At 41.9% G+C, this 24,605-nt stretch overlaps 2 protein-coding genes across 5 annotated transcripts in view; one reads left to right on the top strand and one right to left on the bottom strand.

Annotated features, from left to right (window-relative positions):
• The window catches only part of RB195_022977 (uncharacterized protein), a gene marked incomplete at both ends in the record, with an annotated part of 44,437 nt that overhangs the window by 17,352 nt on the left and 2,480 nt on the right, over positions 1–24,605 (bottom strand). The window contains 12 exons of one of the 4 annotated variants that reach the window (XM_064210250.1): positions 3,583–3,621; positions 3,780–3,925; positions 7,307–7,453; positions 9,147–9,221; positions 9,290–9,344; positions 10,668–10,798; positions 11,484–11,640; positions 11,752–11,831; positions 12,955–13,018; positions 13,070–14,299; positions 15,673–15,753; positions 20,524–20,600. In XM_064210250.1, the coding sequence (XP_064066129.1) occupies positions 3,583–3,621; positions 3,780–3,925; positions 7,307–7,453; positions 9,147–9,221; positions 9,290–9,344; positions 10,668–10,798; positions 11,484–11,640; positions 11,752–11,831; positions 12,955–13,018; positions 13,070–14,299; positions 15,673–15,753; positions 20,524–20,600 (2,282 nt within the window). Of the gene's footprint in view, positions 1–1,641; positions 1,740–1,910; positions 2,107–2,213; positions 2,355–3,582; positions 3,622–3,779; positions 3,926–7,306; positions 7,454–9,146; positions 9,222–9,289; positions 9,345–10,171; positions 10,342–10,667; positions 10,799–11,483; positions 11,641–11,751; positions 11,832–12,934; positions 13,019–13,069; positions 14,300–15,672; positions 15,754–20,523; positions 20,601–24,605 lie in introns of those variants that run through there. The other 3 variants (XM_064210249.1, XM_064210248.1, XM_064210251.1) reach the window with 3 other exon arrangements.
• RB195_022978 (uncharacterized protein) lies at positions 2,866–3,459 on the top strand (the record flags this gene model as incomplete). Its single annotated transcript, XM_064210252.1, has 1 exon — positions 2,866–3,459. The coding sequence occupies one exon, from the start codon at positions 2,866–2,868 to the stop codon at positions 3,457–3,459; it is 594 nt and encodes a 197-aa protein (XP_064066132.1).

Raw genomic sequence — 24,605 nt, 5'->3', positions numbered from 1 at the left:
TCAACACCGCTATCGGCTTTGGAAACCGAGCACGACGCAGGGCCCACCTACCAAGTGAGAGGATCTTTTCTGTTTCCAGTAAATGAAGAATGGAGAGTCTGGCAGAACAGACAGAAAAGCGCGGTGATGCTGAAATCTGGTTCTTTGTCTGGGAAATGACCAAGATTATGCGTTCAATTTACGAAGAATGTACGAACATTTACGATGAAAGAGAAGAAACACGAATGGAGAAAAAGCACTACTCTGATCCCGCCACGTGATGCAATCGGTCACGCAACCCAAAAACTACCAAGCAAATTATTATAATTTTTGTGTCTAACAGAAGGTTTTGTGCAAAATTGCCACGAGAAGCCTACCACACCGTCAAAAAGTAAATATGTAAAAAGTTTTCGCAGTAAACAATCCTACTCTTTCTTATCAATCTATAAGTGACAAGGTGTTAAGAGCCACATATTTATGAGTAGTGTTACCGAATTCAAAGAAGGTAGCCTTTCCGGACTTCGCTATCTCTTTGTATTCCGTTTATCGAGGTCTCTTCTTAACCGCTTCTACGCCGCTGAATCTCAAAAATATTCACTGCATAAATAATAATATAATTCCACGGATTGCTGTTGTGATTAAGGCACCAGCGAGTTATACCTCACCATTTAAAGCGGAAGTTTGGGTAAAAGGAGTTCTGAAAGGACCGTTTGTCTTCAACGCTCCAATCGATCGCATCATGCGGAGAACACTTGAACAGTGTCCCGTTGATATCGTCCTTGCAGCAAGACTACGCTTTCACAACGATGCAGTTACTGCATCGTTGTGAAGAGTTACTGCACTTGCAATTACTCTGGTTATAACTAACAGGTTGAAATCAAGGATCAGTTTTTCTATCGATATATTATGCTGCAAAACAAACGCTTACTAACTTGACTTGAACGGCAGGCGGATATTATGTCCTAACGGAGGTTATCCGTCTGAGATCATCTTCAAGGCAACGTGGGCAAGGCGATCTGATGGTCCTCTTATAATGTGGCAAAAAAAGCGGAGACAGTTTTTTGCAATCACTTTAGAGGGCGAGTCAAGATATTGGTGTTTTCGTCGCGCTATCAGCCGGTACACCATATCCACTTCTGGGTAAAGTTCTTGGCTATGGCACATCATCGGTCAAAGCATCCGTCAAAACAGCTTTCTCTACTTGCAATCTCGCGTGGGTCTCGCGGAGACCTACATCTGCTTACATTTATCAGAGCGGAGCTGTAAACCGTAGGCTGCAGCTAATTTCGATGCAAGATTGACGACATGTTACATACTGCTAGAATCGAACATCACTATATCGTCGTCGTACTCGAGATCGACCTAGGGACGTGCAGATGTTGCTAAAACGAAATCGGCGGGATATTGCTCAATTGTTTTTCGCATGATATCATCGACGGCAAAGTTAAACAAGAGAAGTTCCTCGACAGCCCCTCGTCTTACTCTACTTTCCACTTCCAACGATGAAGTAAATGTGTGTCCTTGATTAGGCCAATAAACTTTGTAGGAACATCGGCGCGAAGACCGTTGAAAAGGTGTCCTCGGTGAGGAGAACCGAATGTAGCTTCGAAGTAAAAAGACTAACCGCATATGCTTCGAGTGCCACTGCCGCATTTCAATCACCCTCCTAACAATGAATACGTGGTCAGTCGTAGATCGGCCATGATGAAAGCCGGCTTGTTCATCACGGGTGGTTCCTTTGCGATATTTGATAAGTTTATCTGAGATAATCGCACTAAGAGTTTGTACATTACACGCAGCAAAGCTATTCCTTGGTAATTCTTAGGATTCTTGGCGGATAACTTCTTGCAGAGGGGAATTATAACAGCGTGTCACCGCGAATTCGGTATCCTTTCATCAATCCACATTAATGCTCGTCATTTCACGGATACCAGAAGGAGGAAGAGATTTCGGCATTTCTGCGCTATTTCCGTCGTCCGCATCGGACTTCCCATTCTTCATTTGGATACACTCCAGAACCTCCGACTCGGTAGGTGGCTCCTCGCTGACCGCAGTGCACGTTGGTCGATGGACATGCTCGACTTCAGGGGCTGATGCCGCTTGTCGGTTCAGCAAGATGTTGAAGTGCTAATTCCAGATGGGCACGGTTGCCTCCTCGACAGCAACTCAGTGTTTAGGAAAGGAAAACATCTCATTTTGCTTCCTGCTCTTAGCAAAGTATAGGCTTTTCTCACTTTCTTGTCCTCCCACGCCTTTGCAAACTCCTTCGCTGTTGACGTCCATTCATTCTCGTGACCACATTTCAGCCGACGACGCAACTTTCTCCTCGGACGCTTCCCCTGGCTCAAATCAGTGGTATTGTGGGCGAACTGCATATGGATCTAGTCTCTGCGAATGATGAGATCCGACTGCCCACAAAGATCTATTAGACCACTGCTGTTGTCTGCTGTCGACTACGTTTGCTTCGCTGTATAGTACCATCTTCCGAACACAACGGACTGCTATTGAACTCCCATCTTCACATTCGCATCAATCCCGACCATAACCGTGTTCTGGCTGGGTATCTTGGATGTCAACGTGGTGAGTTAATCATAAAACATCCTTGTGATAGTCATAAGCGGCCTCCGTAGGTGCATGAACACTTACAATCCAGAGTTTGTGTCTGCATTCCCGCCGTCGTACAAAGGCTCATCTTGACGGCGTTGAGCCATATTCCTCCACCAGCTTATTGTAGTCGTTCTTTACAACTACCGCGCAGATTACTATTTTTCTTTCACAAAAGTGAGAAGTGAGATCGTTGGGTTTAGACGACTGCTAGGCTACTTTTGGCCGTTGGTATGCAATAACGAAAAACATTACTCGGAAGTGAACATGGTGTAGCGGCGGATGACACGTGGAAAACGTAATCAACATTTTGCCCGGCCTTCTGAAGTAGTCATGGAAATCTGTCTTCGCTTCTTTGGTCACGTTATGAGGAGACCGTCTGATCGTCTTGTCCAAGCAGTCCTGAGGATGCTTCCAGTCCCTAATTGGAAAAGGCCTCCTGGTCGTAAAAGAAAGTTCTGGACGGAGGTGGTGACGGAAGATCTGAGGACACTTGGCGTTGACACTCAGTTCAATCGGGACATGAAATTCCGCCGCTTGTGGAACAGCGACGGATGGGTAGATTCTATGCGAACTAGTGCTGAAGATCGAATAGGATGGGCTCAGACATATTCAAAGACGACACCGGCGAAAGTGCAGATAGCCGCGACAGGCGGTAACATCCGATTACGTCAAGTAAGTAAGCCATTATTATTACTACTATTACCACTATTACCACTATTACTACTATTACTATTATTATTATTATCATTATTATTATTACTATTACTATTATTGTTATTATTATTGTTACTATTATTATTATTATTATTATTATTATTATTATTATTATTATTATTATTATTATTTCAGAGGTTCGAATCCTCAGCTCACTAAGCCTTTCATCCCTCCGGTATCGATAAATTGGTACCAGACTTGTCTAGAGGATAAAAACACTGAGTTGACACATCGGCTAACCTCCGCAAGTGATTGTGTAGACCACTTACATGTTCGTAAACCTCAAACGATTGTGAATTGAAGTGAACGTGGTGGCGCATCCTAAGCAGAATGATCAAAGTCAGACGCTTTATCCTTTATCCTTTTTGATTGTACTGTCACTCTGTTTTATAACAAAATATTTGCTTTAGTTGCAATCCTTATTTTATACAGTAATGTAGAAAACTGACAAGACATGTGAAAGTGTTATTGCAACGCACCACTCCAAATGCTGTCACTACGTGCACTACACAGCTCTCTTGAACAGGCATATTCAGTTGCTGTCCGGTGACAGCAAAAAAGTTGCCGTTTGGGCACCAACGGGCACATGTCACTGTCAACTGTGGGAATCGAATGACGATTGGTGCTGAAAATGAACACAACAAAATATCGTTGTAACTACAAAATATAGATTTTAATGTCTAGGAAGTAGTTTTAGCTATGCAGGTATTACAGAATTCTAATAACTAGTGTTCTGTTTCATGTTTCACTGTTCATGCTGTTCTCAGTTTTTTATTGCGCAGTCTTTCTAGAGAAAAACAAGTTAACTGGCAAAAGTAGAACATGGGACCCTGTAAATTGTTCTACTTGCCTGTACACTATGCTCCATTTAAACCATATCAACCTCCGGTTTGTATCTGAACTTCAGTGCATGAAAGAAGATGAACGTGTATCGTCTCAATAGCGACCTATTGCTCAAGTTAAAATTCATTCTTTGTTTGAAAACGTCAGAGATCTTCCGACCTCGCCGACCTCCAGATGGAAACATCCAATGACGACAGTAGCTCTCTGACCTGCGAAGGTGTCGAGGAATCTTTGATATCCAAAATAGAGTTCGAAGTCTCTTACAACCGATGTCTACGTCAGGAGCACAAACGATGGGGTTTCTCTGGAAAAGTGAACAAAGTAGTATCCCCTAGATAAGCACGTCGAGTAGAGCTACTGAACAGAGTTGGGCAGTACTGAACAGAGCAAGTATGTAGTACCATTTGTGTGCTAAAACGCTCGATATTTATATCCATATTGGTTCCCAAAAATGCAGCAAGTAGTTCAAAATATTTATATTACAACAGATTTGCATTATAACGAGCCACTTCGGAGGAGATTAAAACAGTTCTTGCCACATAGCCACCAAAAGGTACAGTTCCGTTCGCAACTGTCTCGACGGTCTCAAGTGAGCAACGTTGACGATAGAAAGCAGAGAACACAATGAATGCTGCAATCACTCAAGAGAAAACACAAAAGAGGAACTCAGAAGAATGATGCTAAGCAGGATCATTTGCCCATTTATAGATTCACAGTGACGATCATTCCTATACTCAAAGCGATCAGCAGCAAATGCACAATGTTATAGCCAGATAGAAAATGAAGCTTTCCAATTAGAGAGAAATCACTTCTAAAACACCTGCCCGTGAATCAGTTTTAAGACGGCAATAAAACGGGATTTTCTATTTTGTTTCTTACATCTAGTCCTATTATTCGATTCTTGCAATTATTACTGATATTAAAAACATGATCAGTAAAAATGCGGGTGATTCAATTGCGCAAACACACCCAGTATCTTCAAGCCAAACCGCAATATTAATACTATAACACCATAATTATTAGCCCATACACATGCATATACCTTTGTTATATGCCACCATTCTGACAACCAAAACAGGTTTTTAGACTCCTCTGAGTTCGCTAGTACACCTTTCTTCCACATGTGTGGATATTGTATAATGTCTGTGATGAGTTGATCCATCTTGAGCGATACTTGAATACATTTTAACTAAACATCAACGCAAAAAATAGAATAAAGAGAACACATCTAATTTTCAGCCTAACCGTCGTATTCCGTTGTCATGACACAAACTTTTCTGTCCAGGAAACTCTTTGTGATAGTTGTATTTTTTTTAATATATCTCTATCTTGTATTGAGAACATCACGACGTGGGGGAACAATCCTATTGGTGGGTGCAAATTCTCTATCACAAATTTGGAATTTTTCTCATTTTGTCTTCTAGACCTTATTAGAATAGATTTTCAACCAACAAAATAGTCACATTTACATTAACCACCTCCAGCGTCTGATTGCCAAATTGAAAACTGCACTAAAATTGAAAACGATCAAGGTTGGCAGTCAAAGAACACCGACAACTCCTTTTTGAGTGGATATTGTGAGACTTCTTGTTGCCACGGTATCAGACTACGGTGTGTAAGGTATAGTTTTGTCAAAACGACATGATGCGGTGCGACACAGTGCTGTTACACAAGCGGTTGTGTTCGAAACGGCACGGTGAAGAGAGCGGTTGTGTTCGAAACGGCACGGTGAAGAGAGCGGTTGGAATCGAGGTGAACCAACGCGAACTGCAGCGATGGGTGCTGCTAGCAAGCGTCCTCACTCGATACCACTATGCTTCATCGCAGCGCTTTGAGCGCAGCCGCTCATGCAACTGCGCAGTGCTTCATCTTGACCCCACTGTAGTTTGAGTATTGTGGTGGAGAAAGTAGGTGCTTATACTTTTTCGGCGTTTCCTCTCTCTTAATTTCTGCAGTTAGGAACTGATCCCTTTTCGGAGCTCCTTTCTCGAGTGGATAACGCGGAGGATCCAGACTCGTCTCCAGTAACGAAGTTATGTATTTATAATCTTTTCCCGATGGAAGCGCAGAAACAGAGACTCAAAACTGCATGGAATGCTTGTACAAAATTGTCAATCGTTACACTCAGGTAGACCTGCAGTTTTTGTAGATCCTGCCTATGGAAAGCTCTAGAACATAAAGTGGCTTACTGTTCAAAAAATAATTGTACCATGTTTCGCTTTAGTTTAAAGGCAGGCAGCGAAATAAATTAATAGAAATGTTGGAATCTCCAAAAAAAGGTAAGGTTAGGTGTGTAGATAAGAGTATAGTATACACTAGTATAAGATCACGTAATCACACCCAAATCTAGGAGCACGTGTTATTTTTCAGTCAAAAATCGTTTAAAATGGAGCACGACGCTATCTTTCACCTATTCTGGTAAACAGGACTTCCCAAACACATTGTTGCGTCCAAAGTTCTCAATTTTCTTTTTCCGATTCAAATAAAGTATGAAAATAGAGTCTGAGAAGTCTTCAATTCCTTCAATAACTCCAGAGATTTTTCTATGTGGCCAAAACAAGTATATCTGGCTGACAAAAGCTTTTTTTTGCAACAAGCCTCTTCTGACATAATGAAGAAATGCTTCAAATATGAGGTTCCTTGCAACAAAAAAATTGACAGATCCCGTGTGCCAACGTATCCTGCTGCATCTGCGGGAGCACGATACATTGGCACACGGGATACGCCTTGCGAGCAGGAGAGAAAGCGGCGAATTCCACTGATTGTCCTCTCGCTCGCAGCTGCGAGTGCGCGCGGTTGCTCCACAGTAGCGCCTTACTAAGTGCCTAGGGAATCTATTGTGACAAGGCCTACACCCACGGGATTTTTCTGGATATTTAGGGAAGATTGAGCGTGGTTGTAGTCATCCAAGTGAACTACATCCTCAATCCACTTATTCATAGAGAGAACCCAACACCCATGATTTATATGCTGCTTTTAAATTAGAAAGGGTTATGAAAGGAGTTCATATCCCTTACTGAATAAGTTACCGTTTCCAGCCAAGATCTATGCAAAAACTAGAATAAGAGCAGAGGGTCTCATATTTCACTTTCGGAGAAAAAGAAAACAGACAGAGGAAACGGAACATACCCGAGGTTTGAAATTCTGTTTCATCAAAACCTACTTATGTCGTTCTCATCTCGCATCAACTGAATAACACCGTGAGCGTATGCAATTAGTAGTTTCGGTCTTATGTCAGGTTTGACGTCCGGCATGGAAGGAAGAGACTCAAATGAGTGAACTTTCGAGAGACCAGACATGACTGGAGAATCTAAAAAAGTTTGTTTTAAGGCTTTTTTGGCGTTGTTATTTCGATAGGAGGTTATTCGTCATAACGCAGGTTCTCTACGGAGTTCACTTTGCAACAAATGAATTTGTCTGGTTGACCTGTCTGATCTGTGAGAAAACTTGCTGTCTTTTTATGATTATCATTTGTTGACTAATACCATTATAGAGGAAATTGTCAAGATACCGCAGCATCTTTGTTGAGTACGTATGCTTCATAGAAAACCAAGCGTAATTCACCAGTCATTGCTAGAAAGCGATGCGCTTCCGGGCCTTCGATTTTCGTGACTATATCGACCTCCAGGCAAATAATGCCGTCAACAATCACCAAATGTTGCTTATGCGGGCAGCTTTACGAATGGTTTTCTTCCAAATATCTCATCCATCGATTGACAGTAAGTAATGTCATGCTTGGTTGAATTTGTTATTGTAAGGATTTGTGAGTCTTATGGCCGAATCCTTCGATATTCTCTTGTAACAAAATTTGGCTAAGATTCTTAGCATGACGTTTTCACGTGCTCAGGCTTAGAGTGTGATTAATTTTTTCCTTCCGGCTTTTTCGTTTAGCTCCAGCACGTCAGCTACTTTCCCTTTGTATCTGTCCTGTTCTTTACCGCACCCTCCTAAGCTGCGTGTTTATCATTTATGTTCATAGTATCAACTTTTGTAAATTTCTCATGAGTAACTGAGAAAGCAATACAATTTTCACCTGACGGCAAATAATGGGAACATTGCTCAATTGAGGGAATTTCTTCACCTATTAGCTGAGGTAGTTGTGTCTGCTATGAAAGCTAGATCAAGAGAAGTTTGTGGTGCTGCCTGCGCACTCCCCTTTCAAGTAAGCGTTTATTTCTTTGTTGAGATTGTAGATCCTTCTTACTCGGTGCTTTTTATCTCGCTGTTGTTTCTTTTCCCTTTTCTGCTTTCGGATCCTTTGTGTTTCGTTTTTTTTTTTGTTTTTCTTCTTATTACTGCTTCGAAATCCAGGTGAAGAAAGTAAAGCAGATTTGTTTTCTCCTACGAAATATCCAGAATATGCAAATTTAAGTCCGAATTTGCTTGACAAATAGGTTATCGTATGATGAGGAAACTACGGCCTCTCTCACAGTGCATCCTTAGGAGCTGCATGCATCGATAACTGCACCGCACTGCAGCAATTTATGCCTGCAGATAATTCCGCCTGCCGGAAGCCCTGCCCACCTTTACATGAAATTCGAGAGATATAGTCGGGTCAAAACGACATGAAGCACGGCTTAGTTGCGTAAGTGGCTGCGCTCGAAGCGGGGCGCTGGAACTAACTGCTGGAATCGAGGTGGGACCAACGCGAACTGCAGCAATGAACGGCGGCAGTATAGGTCTCAGCTGTGCAAAGGTTGCGGATCTCACGCAAGCTTTATTATCCCACAGTAGTGAGATGGAAGGCAATGTTTAAAGCACTCAAAACTTATTTTCCCCAGTAAGATTATGGACCTCAAGGTCATGTGCCAAACGCAGAATGATATAATAAACAAATATGTGCTCCCATAATGCTTGTGAAAGCTCGGTATTTTACATGTAAGGATTCCAAGAGAAGAGAACATTGACACTGTCAGAAAAAACCATCCTTTTCTCTATGTTTACCGCAAAAGCACAAAGGCAAAGTCTCAAAGATGTCGAATCACTTGAACAAAAGCGCTTACCGCTCTCAAATATTCTGCTCTTGGGGGCGGGAACGAACCATTTCAGTGCAATGATATTGTCTTTCCGTAAATCCTCTGGATATAAAAATTGTTGATAAACCCATCAATATGATGACAACTAAAATATGAAGAGCTAAACCGACTTGCAAGAGCGGTCTCTAGCTCGACATTTTCGAGAGCAATCATATGAAGCTTGCCCTGAAATACAAGGTTTTGAACCAAATAATTCATTTAAATCTGCGACATTATCGAACAGTTTGCTGAAGGCTAAGGTCACTTCCCGCAATAGTCGAACAGACGTCAACTCTTTTCAGAAGTGTCGGTACAATTGCAAGTTTCATTTTTTCAGGTTGTTTCTCCGTCATTGGGTACTATAATTTGATCTCCTCAGTCGGTTGTGCTCACAAAGCTTCTAAATCGTGGCAGCATTTTTTAAAGTTATAGTTCCAAGTTTTGACTGTGAACTTTATTAGTTTGATTAACGTACATGGAAAGGGTCAAGCGTGTAGCTGAAAAAAAAAACCATCCTAGAAACGACCTTCCGTAAAAGACCCCCTTGAAAACGACCACCAATCATAGAGCATGTCATCGCCTGACGCGAATGCCGGCATCTTTGCCAAAGTATGTCGCTCTTGAGCATTACTCTGGCCAACCCTCTCGTTCTTCCACAAAAGCTAGCACAGAATCAATCCATCCGTTGATATTCCATGTCACGCGGAAGTTCAAGGTGCATTTGAACTGCCTTTCCAATCCAACATCCTCACGTCTTCTTTCACCACCTCAATCCAAAACTTCCGTTTGTGGTAGGGTGTCCACTTTCAGCATGAATCCGACAAACTCCTCACAACTTGTTGAACAAGGCAATCTATCTTAGCGCATTAGCGCTGTATTTCACTTTCACAGCTGCTGTTATTCTTCAGCATACAGCCCAAGCAGCACAATTCATCTACGAGTGCGATCGGCTGCCCGTTTACCCTGATTTGAAGGTTGAAGATATCGAGGAGAACCACATCTATTGCACTTACCAGGGCAATGAGGAATAATCTATAGGCTGAAGCCAGGTTCGATACAAGGGCGACAACGTGTTGAAGTTTCCAGCTGTTTTCGCTTTCACAGTGTCGTCGGCGTACTCGAGATCGGTCAAGGGGCACCCTGATAGTGCTAGGATGATATCCGCAGAACACTGCTCTACTTTCTGCATGATGTCGTCGACGACTTAATTGAACAGAAAGGCTCCTGGCACTGCCCTCTGTTTTACTTCAACTACAATTTCGGACGATGTTGTACATCCGGCTGGTGCTCGAACTGCAACGGTTTCGCTCTAATTCATATTATCAGATAAGCGAACGAACTTTCCTGGTATTATATCGGTCTCAATGGTCTCCGCTAGTTCACAAATCCCAGATGGAGTAAGAGATTTCAGAATTTCTGCTCTCCGTAGTCTCCACCTGACTTTCCCGACTTCCTTGTCTTTTTGATAAAGACAAGAACTTCCGGCTCAGTCGGTGGTTCCTTGCTGACCGATTTTCGTCGCTGGACGTCCTCGAGTTTAGGAGCTGACGGCGCATGCCGGTTTAGCAAGGTCTTATGGTGATCCCTCCAAATTTGAAGGGTTCCTTCATCAACAGCCTTTCCGCTGATAGTGTTGAGGTCTGGAGAACATCTTCTTGCCCTTTACTGCTTTAATAAAGCATGGGCTTTCCGCGTTTCCTTGTTCTCCCACGTCTTTTCGAACTACTTCGCTTCCGACGTCCACTCTTTATCGCGGTCTTGTTGCAGTTAACGACGCAACTTCCTTCTAAGGTGGTTGCTATCGCTAGCGGTGCGGGTGGCGCATACAGAATTATACGTTGATCTCGTCTCCACAAATGCAGAAGCGAACTTTTTGAAGGAGTCTGCATCAAAAACTTCCTTCTGGTCCGTACTCCAACAGTAAGAGATTCTCGTTGCCACAGTTCCTTTCTACACTCTTCCTCTTCCAGACCTTCCATGTTAATCTTCGGTCAAGGAGAAGTTTCTCGCATCCTCTTGTGGGTGCGTATTCCAAAGCTGAGAAGATCTGGACGGTGATTAATGTCAAAAGCGACGTTTCAAACAGCTAGATTGTTAACCTTTCGACTGAAGAATGTTCTTGGTCAGACCGTACTCAAACTGAGGTTTGAAAGTTCTCATTTTTTGCTTGCGTCGTTCTTCAGGGCATGAATTGACCTTCGCCAAGTAAACTAATGGCGACTCTGATTCCTGTTGAACGTGAAAACGATGACGAGACCTGTCCCTTCACATAAGGGAACCGACGGTTACCGTTATCTGACGTGTGTATCGCGTAGTACCAATTACCTAGCACATTGGAAAGTACAATCTTCGCGTTTGCGTCGATTCCGACAACGACCACTTGCCGACTGGGTATTTTAGACACTAACACCTTGAATTCATCATAGCAAGCGTCCTTGTTGTTCTCTCCAGCGGTTTCCACAGGCGTGTAGGCACTTATGATCTAGAGATTGCATCCTTTGTAAGCATCCAGCATTTCTACAGAGGCGAATTTCGACGATGTTGATTCTATCCTCCATCAGGTGCTTATAGTAGTTCCTCACAGCAACCGCACCTTGTTTTTATCAGCACCACCACAACAGATGGTGTAACTGATGCGACACTGAAGACGGGCCGGTCTCATATGCATATTTCCTGCAGTCCAGCAGACGGCACACAGAGATATTCCAGAAGTTTGACTCCATTTGGCTTTGCAGGCTTTGTTTAGCTCGTAGATCCTCTATGCGTACGCTCGAATTCCTGATTGCGTTCAGTGAAAGCAAAGCCACCATGTGCAGGCACCAATCGGACTTGTATACGCGGCCTCACCACGTCATGCAAGCGGTCGCATGCAATTAAAGATCATGATATATAATAACGCGCTTATTCTGTTACGTGTGTGTGTCAGTCACGGAATTCGAAAAGGGGGTGCGACAAGTTCACCGGCGTCGAGTTGGTGCACCGGCGCCAGATAGCTATAATATGAAATGCGACGGGTCCACCGACGTCGAGTTGGTGCGCCAGCGCCAGATAGCTATAAAATGGGGTGCGACGGGTGCAACGACGTAGAATTGTTGTGCCGTAATGCAGTATTATCACGCAGTAATTTCATGTGCATGTTGAAAAGGGTAAATGGGACGTTGCAACCGTTTCATTCCCATGGCTAATGCGCGCATTTCTTTTCACTTCTATGACTCCTCCGTGCATCTGTTTCCTTGCACATTTGCCTCGGGCTGGTATTATGACTTCCTCAGAAAGTGGAAACACTAGTGAAACCGGCTGCTTAAATAGTAACCAACAGTTTATGTGGCGAGGAACATTATCTTTATCAGTACGATGATGTCGTTCACATCATTTTATGTTGAACATCATTCTTTGGTAGCTGTTGGGGAAAATAGGAAAAACACGCATAATTCGAGTGCTGCTTTAAAATTGTGTCCATATTATATTGGAACCGAAGAAGTGCTTGAAGCTAAAGTTTGAACATTCTTAAAATGTGGAACTGGCGCGTTTAGAAAAAAAGCTATGAAATCTTTCGCCTTTATTTATAGTAAAAAAAAAGAAAGAAGAAAACGTTGTTAGAAAAACAGAATTCTGATTTTACAGAAAATGTCACTACCATTAATTTTTGATTAATTTTGATTAATTGATTAGTGAAGGCGAGCGAAGAGAACATCACAAAAAAGTTTGGAGTCGGGCTTTAGCCGGACATTCAGACTGGTTTAATGACTTACTTTGACTTAATCGGCGGGCTGATGTCATCGCCTGAAGCGATTACCCGCATCTTCGCCGAGGTGTGTCGTCCTTGAACACAGCTCTGCCCAACCTTCTCGATCTTCAGCCTGCACAGAATCAATCCATTCGTTGCTACACTATATACTGCGAAACCTTACGTCTCGCCTGAACTGCCTATCCACACCGAGTGTCCTCAGGTCCTCTTTTACCACCTCAGTCCAGAACTTCCGTTTTCGGCCAAGTGGCTTCTTCCAGCTCGAATCCGACGAACTCTTCAGAACTCGTTGGACAAGGCGATCTGCCGGTCTCCTTAATATATGACCAAAGAAGCGAAGACGATTTACTTTAGCCGCTTTCGAAGGTGGTGCAAGATGTTGATATCTTCCACGTGTCATCCGCCGGTAAACCACATCAATTTCTGCGTAAAGATCTTCATTGTGGCATACTCTAGGCCAAAAGTAGCCAAGTAGCCTTCTAAGCAGCTTTCGTTCCGTGCAGTCAAATCTCTCCATAACCGTTGATGGTGCTGCCCAAGTCTCCGATCCGTACATCATGATGGGGTGAATTGCGGATAGGTAGACTCGCAGCTTGACTTCGTTGGTGATGGGGGTCGACCACAGACATTTCGTTAAGGAGTTAAATGCAGAAGTTGCCTTAGCGAATCTTTGCTGAACATCTCTCTCGTAGCTGCCGTTGTTCTTCAGCGTACAGCCCAGGTAACAGAACTCATCGACGAGTTCTATCGGTTGTCCGTCCACCCTGATTCCCGTTCGAGGTCTTGAAGAGATCCACATCTGCTTGCATTTATCAGGGCGTAGACGTAGTCCGTAGGCTGCGGCCAACTTCGATACAAGGTTGACATGATTTTGAAATTTCGTACTGCCTTCCGCGAATATAACAACATCGTCAGAGTACTCGAGATTGGTCAAGGGATGTCCTAATGGTGCTAAAATGATATCGGCAGGACACTGATCTACCGTTCTTCGAATAATGTCGTCGATAGCGAAAATGAACAGGAAGGGTCCTGCCACTGCCCCTTGTCTTACTCCAGTTACCACTTCAAACAGTGTTGTACATCTGGCTGGTGTTCGAACTGCAGCAGTTGTTCGTTGATTCATGTCATCAAGCAAGCGAACGAACTTTCCTGGTACTCCATCGGCGCGGAGCGCGTTGAGAAGACGGCCTCGGTGAGGAGAGTCGAACGCGGCTTCAAAGTCCAGAAACGCTAGTTGCATTGGCTTCGAATACCGCTGCCAGATTTCGATCACTCTCCTGACGATGAACACCTGGTCGATCGTAGATCGGCCAGGACGAAAGCCAGCTTGCTCGTCGCGCGTTGTTTCTTCGCGATGTTTAATGAGTTGGTCCAGGATAATGCGCTCCAGTACCTTGTACATAACACGCAGCAAAGAGATTCCTCTATAATTCCTTGGGTCCGTGACGGATAACTTCTTGTGGAGGGGAATTATGATAGCGTGAAGTCAAAGTTTTCATTTAGTGCATTCACAAATCACAAACTAATCGCGTTCTTTTTAGAAATGTTTCTTCCAAATTTTTTTCCAAAGGTGGAGTACCTTTTTCTTGCATAACTCAAAAAAAAACCTTTGAAATTGTGATATATGACTCTGCTATATTTTTTATTTTATTTTTATTATTATTTTCATATTTTTCAATGTTTGCCCAAAGGGTTCTTTTCTATCGTTGACGAATTTTCTAGTTCAGACTGGCATAACATAATAATGATGCCACAGAGCTCACTGCAAATATTAGAAGAATGTCACTACTTATGCGCACATATAAGTTAGAACCATCGTGGAAGTTCTCAGCGTGTGTTCACAATTTCTTTCGTTTCACATTGATTACGGATGTTCAAGACTTCGACTCCCAGTGGAATCTTGATTTCAAAGTGGAAAAAAACTACTAATGACAATGAACAATGAACATGTTCTAAAAGCATTTTTATCTGTATTCTACCGCTTGCACATAGTTCTGCTCCTTGACAGTGACTGCAGATGGAGGACAGTTCGATCCCCTTCGATAATTGATAGAAGGAATCCTTTATTAAATACTTTAATATTAATAATATAACAATATAATATAATAATATAGTAATATAATATGAGTTAGTTTTGCAAGCGACGAGCTCAGTTATTGGACTCTGTTCGAAGTCATGCAAATTTTGGCGCGTAGTAGAAAATCGGAAATTTCGCACTTTTTCTTGTTGCGAGATTGCGGCAACGCAGTTGAAAAATCCGGTGTTATATTTTGATAAAGCCGCAAGTTTTTATCTTCGCAGGTGTTCTGATTCTCTCAAAAGTTAGTTGAGAAAAATTCGAAAACAGGAGGAAAAATTTAGAAATTCTCTCAAGGGTTTCCATAGTTTTTAAGAAACCTAGAGAATATATAATAGAAGTACCAAATTTTGCTTGAATATAGAGAGAATTGCTAACAATCTACAATCGTGCGAAATTGTATTGCATGAAGTATACTGTGAGAGTGTGTCGTTATTGAGCTACTCGTGTAGCCTACTTTCCACTAATTTTATCAATATGTCTATAGGTCTTCTTTTTTTGCTTAGTAATAGTATCGAAATTGCTTTTTGGAGTGGTAATATAAAAATTTGTTACTGTGGAGAAAAAATGTGCTCTTTAGACTCTTCAACGCTGATTGCAGAAATTTCACTTCTGTCAGGGACTGATGTATTAAGAGATAAAAGGAAGGAATGTATTAAAAAACAGTCGCGAAGTTCTGTTTGACCTACAATGAAATTCCCTTGCGAGTCATAGCTGTGAACCTCGCCGTCTCCCATTCCGAACAATAGCGAATTCCCATTAGGAGACCACTGAAAATAAGAAAAATTGTGAAACTCGCTGAAGAACTGGGTGGTGAGGGAGTCATTTGACAAAATCATAATATAATTGCCTCGACATCTGGAGTAGAAGTCCAGTGAGCAGATCAAAACTGTGACTGAGCTGCAGCTGTCAGAGATTTTATTTCAATTAAGCTAGTAATATGTTTTGATAAGTCAAATCAAACTTCAAACATTGTTTATCCATCGTAGTACTGTTCAAACTGGGGCGCTATTTCTGTGCGCCATTTGTTGCACCCCGAAACACATGTGAGAGGAATCTCTTGATAACTAAACCACTTACTGCAGTAATGTTGATGGCAGGAATGTGTTAGGTTGGTTTGAGAACGGCTGCAACAATTTAGTGGAAGAATTTTGCTCAGTGTGTGTTCTTGCAGTCCGATGTTTGGTTAACAACTGCTCACGCAAACGGTGGAAGAAGCGAAAGATCAGAACAATTTTGGTTTCTTTGAAGACATCGAAAATTTAATGTCTGAATTACCCAAGCAAAATGGTGTTGTTACTAGAATCGATTCGAAGTCCAAGATGGACCTCGAACAGCAATCATGTATGCTTGAAAAATCTTTCTGTCCTGCAGAGTCGACCTAATAAGCCAACAATAACTAACTGTCCGCTCGATTTGTGCCAGCAGGCAAACCTCATCATAGCTTAGCTTCCATATTCAACAGGAATCACTAATTTTATCAACTCACCTTGCAACTCTCTACCAACTTAACGTCCAAACTTCTATGAAATTTCAACAGTGTGTATGTAATTTACTGTACTGGATCCTATTAGAAACCCTGTTTCTCCGCATGAAAGTTTTCCATCTAAATTTACTCAATCCTGTTTACGATCACTCTTGTGAAGATCTCATTTTCCCTCAGATAGAAAATAGGCACGTGACGTAATTGTTGGATAGATTAACTGAAAATTGGGGACGACGTCCACCACCCTCCTCCTCTATGCAGTGGTTGAGTTTTCCTGTTCTAGAGAACGATCGTCTTCGTCTTATGATTCGCGAAATAGCGAGAGAAGAACGTGACAAACATTTTTTTTTCCAATTCTGCAGCCTTAATCAACACTTCTCTTCTCCACTCCTCCGAGCCTTCTTTCACTTATTTTTTTTCAGAACTCCGCGAGAGAAATAAGATATCTCCCTGAGATAGATATCACCTGACGATTTTGAAACCCGTACGTTTCTTTGCCCAGTCGTGAAGACATTTTACAAAGCGCTCATATTTTTCGCTTGTCTTGTATATGGGCTTTAGCCTCCAAAGAATATGAGCAACACAGCGGTGTCCTTCCAAACGCAAACGGACAATAGCTGCACAATAGCCCACCAAAAACAGTAAACTTATCTGTGTTTTTTTGGCGAAAGAGGCGAGCGCAAATCAGGAAGTCTTATCAAACCCAATTTCTGAAAATCTACCACTTATGAGTAATGGGACATATATGAAGCATCGTTCACATGACACATTTGTTTGTGTCATTTTCCTAGATAAAACCGCAATAGAAAAAAAACTGATGTTTACTGTAAGTCACACGTGTTCCACCCAGGCTAAACATACTCCTTGTTTTAAGCTGCCTGTAGCTTAAAAACAGTTAAAATTTGGCGTGAAAAGATCAATTCATCTGATATCAGAGGCAAACATAAATAGATCTTTTCTTGGGCTGTGACATGTTCCTGTTGTTCACTAATACTTCTTGCTCACTATTGGCTTACGCAGTACTTTAGCTACGTGATGGTTAGTATTCGCGATTTGTTGCGATCGATGCTTATGCTTCTTTGCCGATTAGCTAAATTTCAGAGCCAAGTTGGAGGAAAGGACCTAGCGAACTATCTGCGAGGTCTAACATAGGGGTCTGTGAAGGTAGTCCACATCATTCTTGAATTTGTTCCGATTAAAGGCATTACCCCACGAATCTAGGGTGGTACGGGTTTCAGGGTAATGCCTACACGGGGTGTTAGATTGTGGGGAAGAGGGTGATTCCATTCATCTCTTCCTGTATCAGTGTAAACGGAAAACCCCGAACTGTTTCTTACGACGGTTTGTCTTACAATGCGCAAACGTTGCGAAATTCGTGGGGTGATGCCTTTAACTAGCCAGTGTGGCTTTTTTCCAGCTTTGGTAAACCGATTCCATCCATGCGACTCAAATGAACATTGACAAGTAGCACGAAGAACTGACATTTTCCAATTTTTTCTTCGTTATTATGGACGCTACCATGAGAAAGGCTAGGGTTGAATCAAAGTTGGTTGCCCTTGCCTCAACGCGAACAAGCAGCGGATGTATGGCATATGAATAAATACGTGAACGAGCAGCGTCAAAATTGATGGCGTCGACTTACGAAGGCTGAGATCTACAAATATTTCGGCTCGAGAATTGCATTCAATCGCAGCCCTGCACGTGAGGTTAACACTCTTGTAAACGCAGCAAATGGTGTTAAACAATCTTCATTGAATTCTTCTAGGGAGATCCATGACCATCTTAACTCCAGGGCATATCAAGATGTTGTAAGACTAAACGCCCTGCGGCGCAGTCTGCAGTTTAAGAGGAGATTTTACGGCTGATGTCAAAAGTCTGCACCACATCTGCACCAATCACTGAAAAACAGCTTTTGCCTCAATAATAAAGCTAAAGTGCGCAAGATCCACCTTCGAGAGTACATTACGTCATACCGACTTCGCTGTATGGAGGAAACCTCAGGTTCACAGGATGAGGAAGCCAAACAACCTTGCGTCGATCCTATCCACGGTGAAATAAGATTAGCTGGAGTCGCTTCTAACAATAGCACGACGGGCAAATTGGCGTGAGGACTAGCAGACTGGTCTCGGTCATCAAACAAAACAAATGGCACAAAACAGTAGCCTGCCTACGACTTCTCTTCTTAAAAAGATTCAGTTGTGTAATTCTTGGAACGTTCTTCATCACCAATGTACCCATCTAAAATTTTAATGTCAGAGTCTTCCTAGACATTATGTAAATGGATCAAGACAGGATCCGACCCAGTGAAACAGAAACGAGAACTTGAAATAGTGTGAGTCATTTAGGATCTAGTTGTACGCCGAAAATAATTTAAAGGCAGCATACCACGAATCTAACCTGGTGAGGAATCCACGGCAAAAGAGAGATAGAGATGGAGCTGTAGATAGCGAGATAAGCGGTGGTTCCGCACACCACTCCCTAATTGTTCTAAAAAATGGCGTGGAAGCCGCTTTAGTTCCTACGGGGAACGCTGCTCTTGTTCTTAACAACCTATTCATAAGTTTCACGTGAAGACCCAGTCGGGGATAACTCACTAGCTTTTGACCGCTGCGCAGCTGGATGCGGAGCGTATACAAGAGTGGAGCGTTGCAATTGAAATCGTCGTAAAAAAACGGAGTTTTTTTTACTACGATTAAGGAGAGGTGAGCTGAACCATCTCTGATCCCCCAGTCTAGGACCCCCTATGAAGTTTGTCCATCGGAAATCCATACCACGTCAGATTTGTAGGATGATGTTTTAATAACCTCAAGGACGTTTACGTGAGCAGTTGGATAAGCAAAAATGTGGTGAGTATTGCTATCGTTTCTAGCTTTTTTGGGTAAAGGGAAGATCTTTCTGTCATTACTACTTCTAAGGTGTATTTTTTTGTAGTTTTTTGTATGCGTCACATTGGAGCCACCAAAGGCCTTTACTCTCGATCTCAAAGTTTATATAATCTTCGTTCCCATTTCGTATAATTCCATTAGGTTTGGAAATAAAGTGGTGAAAGTTTTAAATTCATATCTTCAAATTTTTTATGATTTTAATTTTCTAAGTTAAGAATTTCATTTTATTTCTAAGTGATTTTCTTTCTCTTCAATAAAGTGATTATGTTATTTGAAAGAGTTCTCTACAAACCGATAATTGTTTTTGAAAACTTCAAAAGTTGCCTTAAAGTATTATTTTTCAGCCATAGAAATGAAATATCAAGCAGGCAGGCAAAGTCAGCACTTTCGACACATACTTTTCTTTGCTTTTCATCGGTACATTTGCGACGTGTACGGAGATGGTGTCATGGGCGTGTTTAAGACAGAATAACGGTTTGCGAAATTTAAGAATGAAGACCTCGACGACACTCGTCGCATAGGAAACCTTTCCGAATTCGAGGAGAAGGGTCTCGTGACGCTTCTGAAGGAGGACGATCATCAGACAAGTCGTGAATTGGCCGAAAAGATGAACTACAATCAAAAGTCTATTCTCCACCATGCTCATGCAATTTGTCCGAAAAATTGGGAGCTTGGGTACCTCACGAGCTTACCGAAAGCAGCAAATGAAATCGCGTTCAAATTGCGGCTCATTATCTTGCCAGACGTCGAGCAACATATGCCCGTAAGGAACAATTCTTGCACAGAATCATCATTGGAGATAAGAAATGGTGTCTGTACTTCTTTTTGCCCATCTAGCTTCGATGAAAAGCGAAGTAAAGTAGTAGTGTCGAAAGTGCTGATTCTTGCCTCGGGATATTCCACCTCTAAAGCTTTAAAATAATGAAAAATTGACTATTTAAAAAGCATATGTCAATGTTCTGTAGAGCAAAAAGAGCTCTTTCAAATAAAACAAACACATTACCGAAGAGAAGGCAAATCTTTATAAGGTAAAATATAATATAAAACTCTACGATCTTACTCCTTAACCTAATAAATTTATGAAATGTTAACTGGGGATTACGAACTTATACCTCTTAGCGTTCTATTTTTTACTGGTTTCCAAATCTACTATTTTTAAAAACTCCTACCTCACAGGTCGCAACATTTTGACTGAGTTCTTTGTTCCAAATGCGATTTCCATCCATAGTGCCGACTATCACTTGCCCTGTGATGAACCTTTTCTCAGTATTATGAATAATAAGCAATGCTTATTCAAAAACACGTTCAGATCAATTATCTCACCGCATCTTAGTTCGAAATTTTCGAAATTTTTTATTGTTACCGTTCGCTTCAAGAAGCCTAGCTAAAAATAGGTTCGTCACAAAAAACGAAACGTTTTGTATCACCACGTAGTAGTTTCGTGACATTGTTGTAATGCAATCACTTTTTTAACAAATAAATGACATATGAACATAAAATAACCGAGTCAAACAATTATCATACTTAAAAGAAATTTGCAGATTATATTTAGATAGTTTTTGACCGAACTCATGCAGCTTTCATTTTCTTTTTCAATTTTCTCGTAACTGCTACCTATACAGTAATCTGCTGCTGAACCTGAACTCAAAAGGCTACATCTGGAAACAATCAGTCAACAACAACCAACATTAAAAACGTGATTTCTTCTTTACATAGAGCCTCAAAAATTTTTAATTGAAACTATTAATTGTCTCATTGAATGCACCTAAGTTATTCAAAGAGGGTCACTTATAAAATACCAGTCTGAACGTCCGGCTAAAGCCGGACTTCAGAGTTTTTATGGTGTTCGCTTCGCACGCCTTCACCGATCAATACTAAATAACAGTAGTGACTTTTCTGTAAAACTATAATTGTTTTTTCTTCTATCAACCGTCTTTCAATCTTTCCCTCAAAAATTAGGCATAGAAGAGAGATTTCATGATTTTCTTCCAAAACGCGTCAGTACTATATTTGGAGATGAATCAAACCTAGTTTCACATCTATCCTTCTCTCAAACCTCCACAATTTAGAAACATTATTCGAAGTATGAGTTTCCTCCGCTCTCAATTACTAGCACAGAATGATGTGCTAACATGACATGACGCGAATATTATCATCGTAGTGGTAGAAATAACGTTCTACGTCAGATCACGTAAACTGTTGGCTACTATGCATTGTATTTGGTCAGCCGTTCGCATGCCTGTTTCCTCTTTTTGAAGAAAGGATGTCAACAGCATGAGCAGACATGCTGGGAAATAGATATGCGAAGGAACCACAGAAACCCTCTCTACCGCCTTGGGGCTTCCGCGCACCAATCCGACACAGTGGAACCCGTCTCTCCTCACTCTATAGCTTTCCGACAACGGCGCACCATTTCAACCCCGTGGGACCCGTCCCACCCCATTTTACCGCTGTCTGGCTCCGAGGCACGAATTCGACGCCCTAGTACCCGTCTCACCCAGTTTTACCGCGTTGGGGCTCCCGCGCAGCATTCCGACGCCATGTGACCCGTCTCCCTCTCTTTTTAGAATTTCGTGACTGAGACACACACAGACGCACACACGTTACAGAATAAGCCCGTTATTATATAGCATGATAGTTTGCAAATTTGGAAGTGTAGATTCACATAAAAGTCTACTTACCCTCACTAACATACAACAGAAACTAACTTGGCCTATCAAAGCCAACATACATAAAAAATTGTTCCTGGATAATGGTAGAAAGGTAGAGTGCTCAGGCGTATGGTGATGGTTATCCATGAATCAGAGGTATGAGCATGCAAGATTTTCATATGCGCTTCGGGTGTTTTTAAAGGAAACAAACTAGTGTTCACTTAAAAACTTTGACAATGTAACAAAAATATCTAAGGACTCAGAGGGATGCCAAAAAAAACTTCAAAAAGTACATGGAACGAGCAGAATTCCATTTGCTTTAATAGTTTTGAATTTCACATAGCCCTTTGTCACTTGAATTTACACGGAACAAATTTAAGTAGGTGCTGCCAACTCCATGTATGTTAAAATGGCCACCGCTACAGCAGTGTGAGTTACCGAAGGTCTACTGAAGTCGAGCGTTGTGTTTCAGTTGCAATGAGCTAATGAAGCAAGGAAATGAAAGAATATTGAAAAAAGCACACAATATAACATATATTTAAATAGGAAACTAACGGAGAAAAAAATTAGGAGATCATCTGACGTTAATCTTATGAAGAGTCGGGCACACTATTTAAAGGGTGCATACGACGAATCTGACGTGGTAAGGAAATCCTCCGGGAAAGCTAGAGATGGGGTTGTCGACTGCGGGATCAGGGGTGGTTCCACTCATCTCTCCCTGATCGTCCTAAGAAACGGCGTGGTAGAAACCACTTTGGTTATTACGAGATAGGTTAGAACTCTCCTTTGTGCACACGTTCCGTTTCCCTTCGCAGCCTATTCATTAGTTTACTATAAAAGGCTGTTGAGAGGACATAATTGATGTGCGACTGTTCGCACATGGATGTGGCGCATGCACAAGGGTGGCGTGCAAATGAAATTGTCTTAAAAACCGTCGTCTTACACGCCGTTTCTTACAACTTTCAAGCACAGATGAGCGGAATCGCCTCTGATCCGGCAGTTTACAACCCTAGCTCTAGATTTTCTTGCGAATTCTTTCTCCACGTCAGATTCGTGGTGGTGCTGCTTTTATAATAGATGCCTTACCTTGTGACTTCCCGTTTCAGAGAGATGTTGTTTTCCAGATTGTGTCAGTAGAAACGAGCTCAAATCACAAACAGATTCTGCGACTAGAAAAAAATACTACGTTCAACATTCGCAATCAGGGGATCATTGCAAACGTTTTAGTACCCTACTCATTTGCAAATGCGAGGTTTTCAGGATCTTCGGAAACTTGAATAATTCACCAAATAAGGCAAGGTTGTAAGTTTGAACTAAAAAAAAGCCAAGCGTTGTTCGAAACAGAAACCTACAATTCAGATTTTCAAACGGTCTCTATCCGGCTAAAAAAATGTGTCCTTTCAGCAAGTCTCAGTGTGACACTTCCGTCAGTTTCCAAAGATAAGAGAAATCTCAGACATCACCTAAGTTGGGTATCGAAGCATTCGCTATAAGCTTCTAATTTCGAATATGTCAAATATTCTATTCCCAGTTTCGAGAAGTAAGCGTTCTTCTTTAGAATGTCTTCTTCTTTCACGGGATGTACCAATGACAAGGAGTGGAAGTACAATAATCAACGAAGGTTGTCGGAACTTTGGCTTTTTTACGACCACATATTTAACATAATCAAATTCGAGAGACTATATTCGAAGTCAGTAGCTCAATTGCTTTCGGTGATTTTTTTCACGAATTAATTTTGCTCATTCCCAATGATTCGGAAAGTTTCAGGCAGACAAGTACGGAGGAAATGGATTTTGAGACACAAGTTAAGCGCAGTGTTATGTCTTTGCAAAGACATCGCAGACCACCTTAACTGTTCCACAGCGCAGTCACCCACAGTCGAGCGTGGAGATTGGAAACGACTCTCTAGAATACGGCCCTCCTTGAAACGTTATTGCGACAGTTTTATGTTACTTCCAAATTAATACATTGGAGGTTTCGTGTGTTGCAAAGAAGCAAAGTCGAAAATTAGTTGAGGAATGAATAACAAATGTGAGATTTGATAGTTGGCAGAAGCGAAGAACCAATAAACAGTAGAAGAAACAAATTTGCTGAAATGTTGAATTACTGGTGTAAACTCAACACCGTTTGAGGTGGTAACTGGGGTAAGACAAGCGACAGTGGCCGGATCCTCCCTGTCCAACTTCGCTATCGACGACATTATGCGAAAAACGGTCCTGATGACATTGTCTTAGCACCATCAGGGTGCCCCTTGACTGACCTCGAGTACGCCGACGATGTTGTTATATTCGCGGAAAGTACGAAACTTCAACATGTTGTCAACCTGTATCGAAGTTGGCTGCAGCTTATGGACTATTTCTACGCCCTGATAAATGAAAGCAGATGTGAATCCCTTTGAGACCTCGAACGGGAATCAGGATGGATGTTCAACCGATCGAACTTTTCAATGAGTTTTGTTACCTGGGCTGTATGCTGAATAACAATGGCTGCTACAAGAAAGATATTCAGCAAAGATGCCATTTCTGCAGTCAACTCCTTAACGGAATTCTTGTGGAAGACATCCTGCACCGCCATTGAAAGTGGCTACAGAAAACCGTCTT

The sequence above is a fragment of the Necator americanus genome, chromosome X, assembly GCF_031761385.1.
Source record: "Necator americanus strain Aroian chromosome X, whole genome shotgun sequence".
Classification (NCBI taxonomy): Eukaryota; Metazoa; Nematoda; class Chromadorea; order Rhabditida; family Ancylostomatidae; genus Necator; species Necator americanus.
The sequence above is the reverse complement of the archived record's forward strand: the minus strand, read 5'-3'. Positions and strand labels throughout refer to the sequence as shown.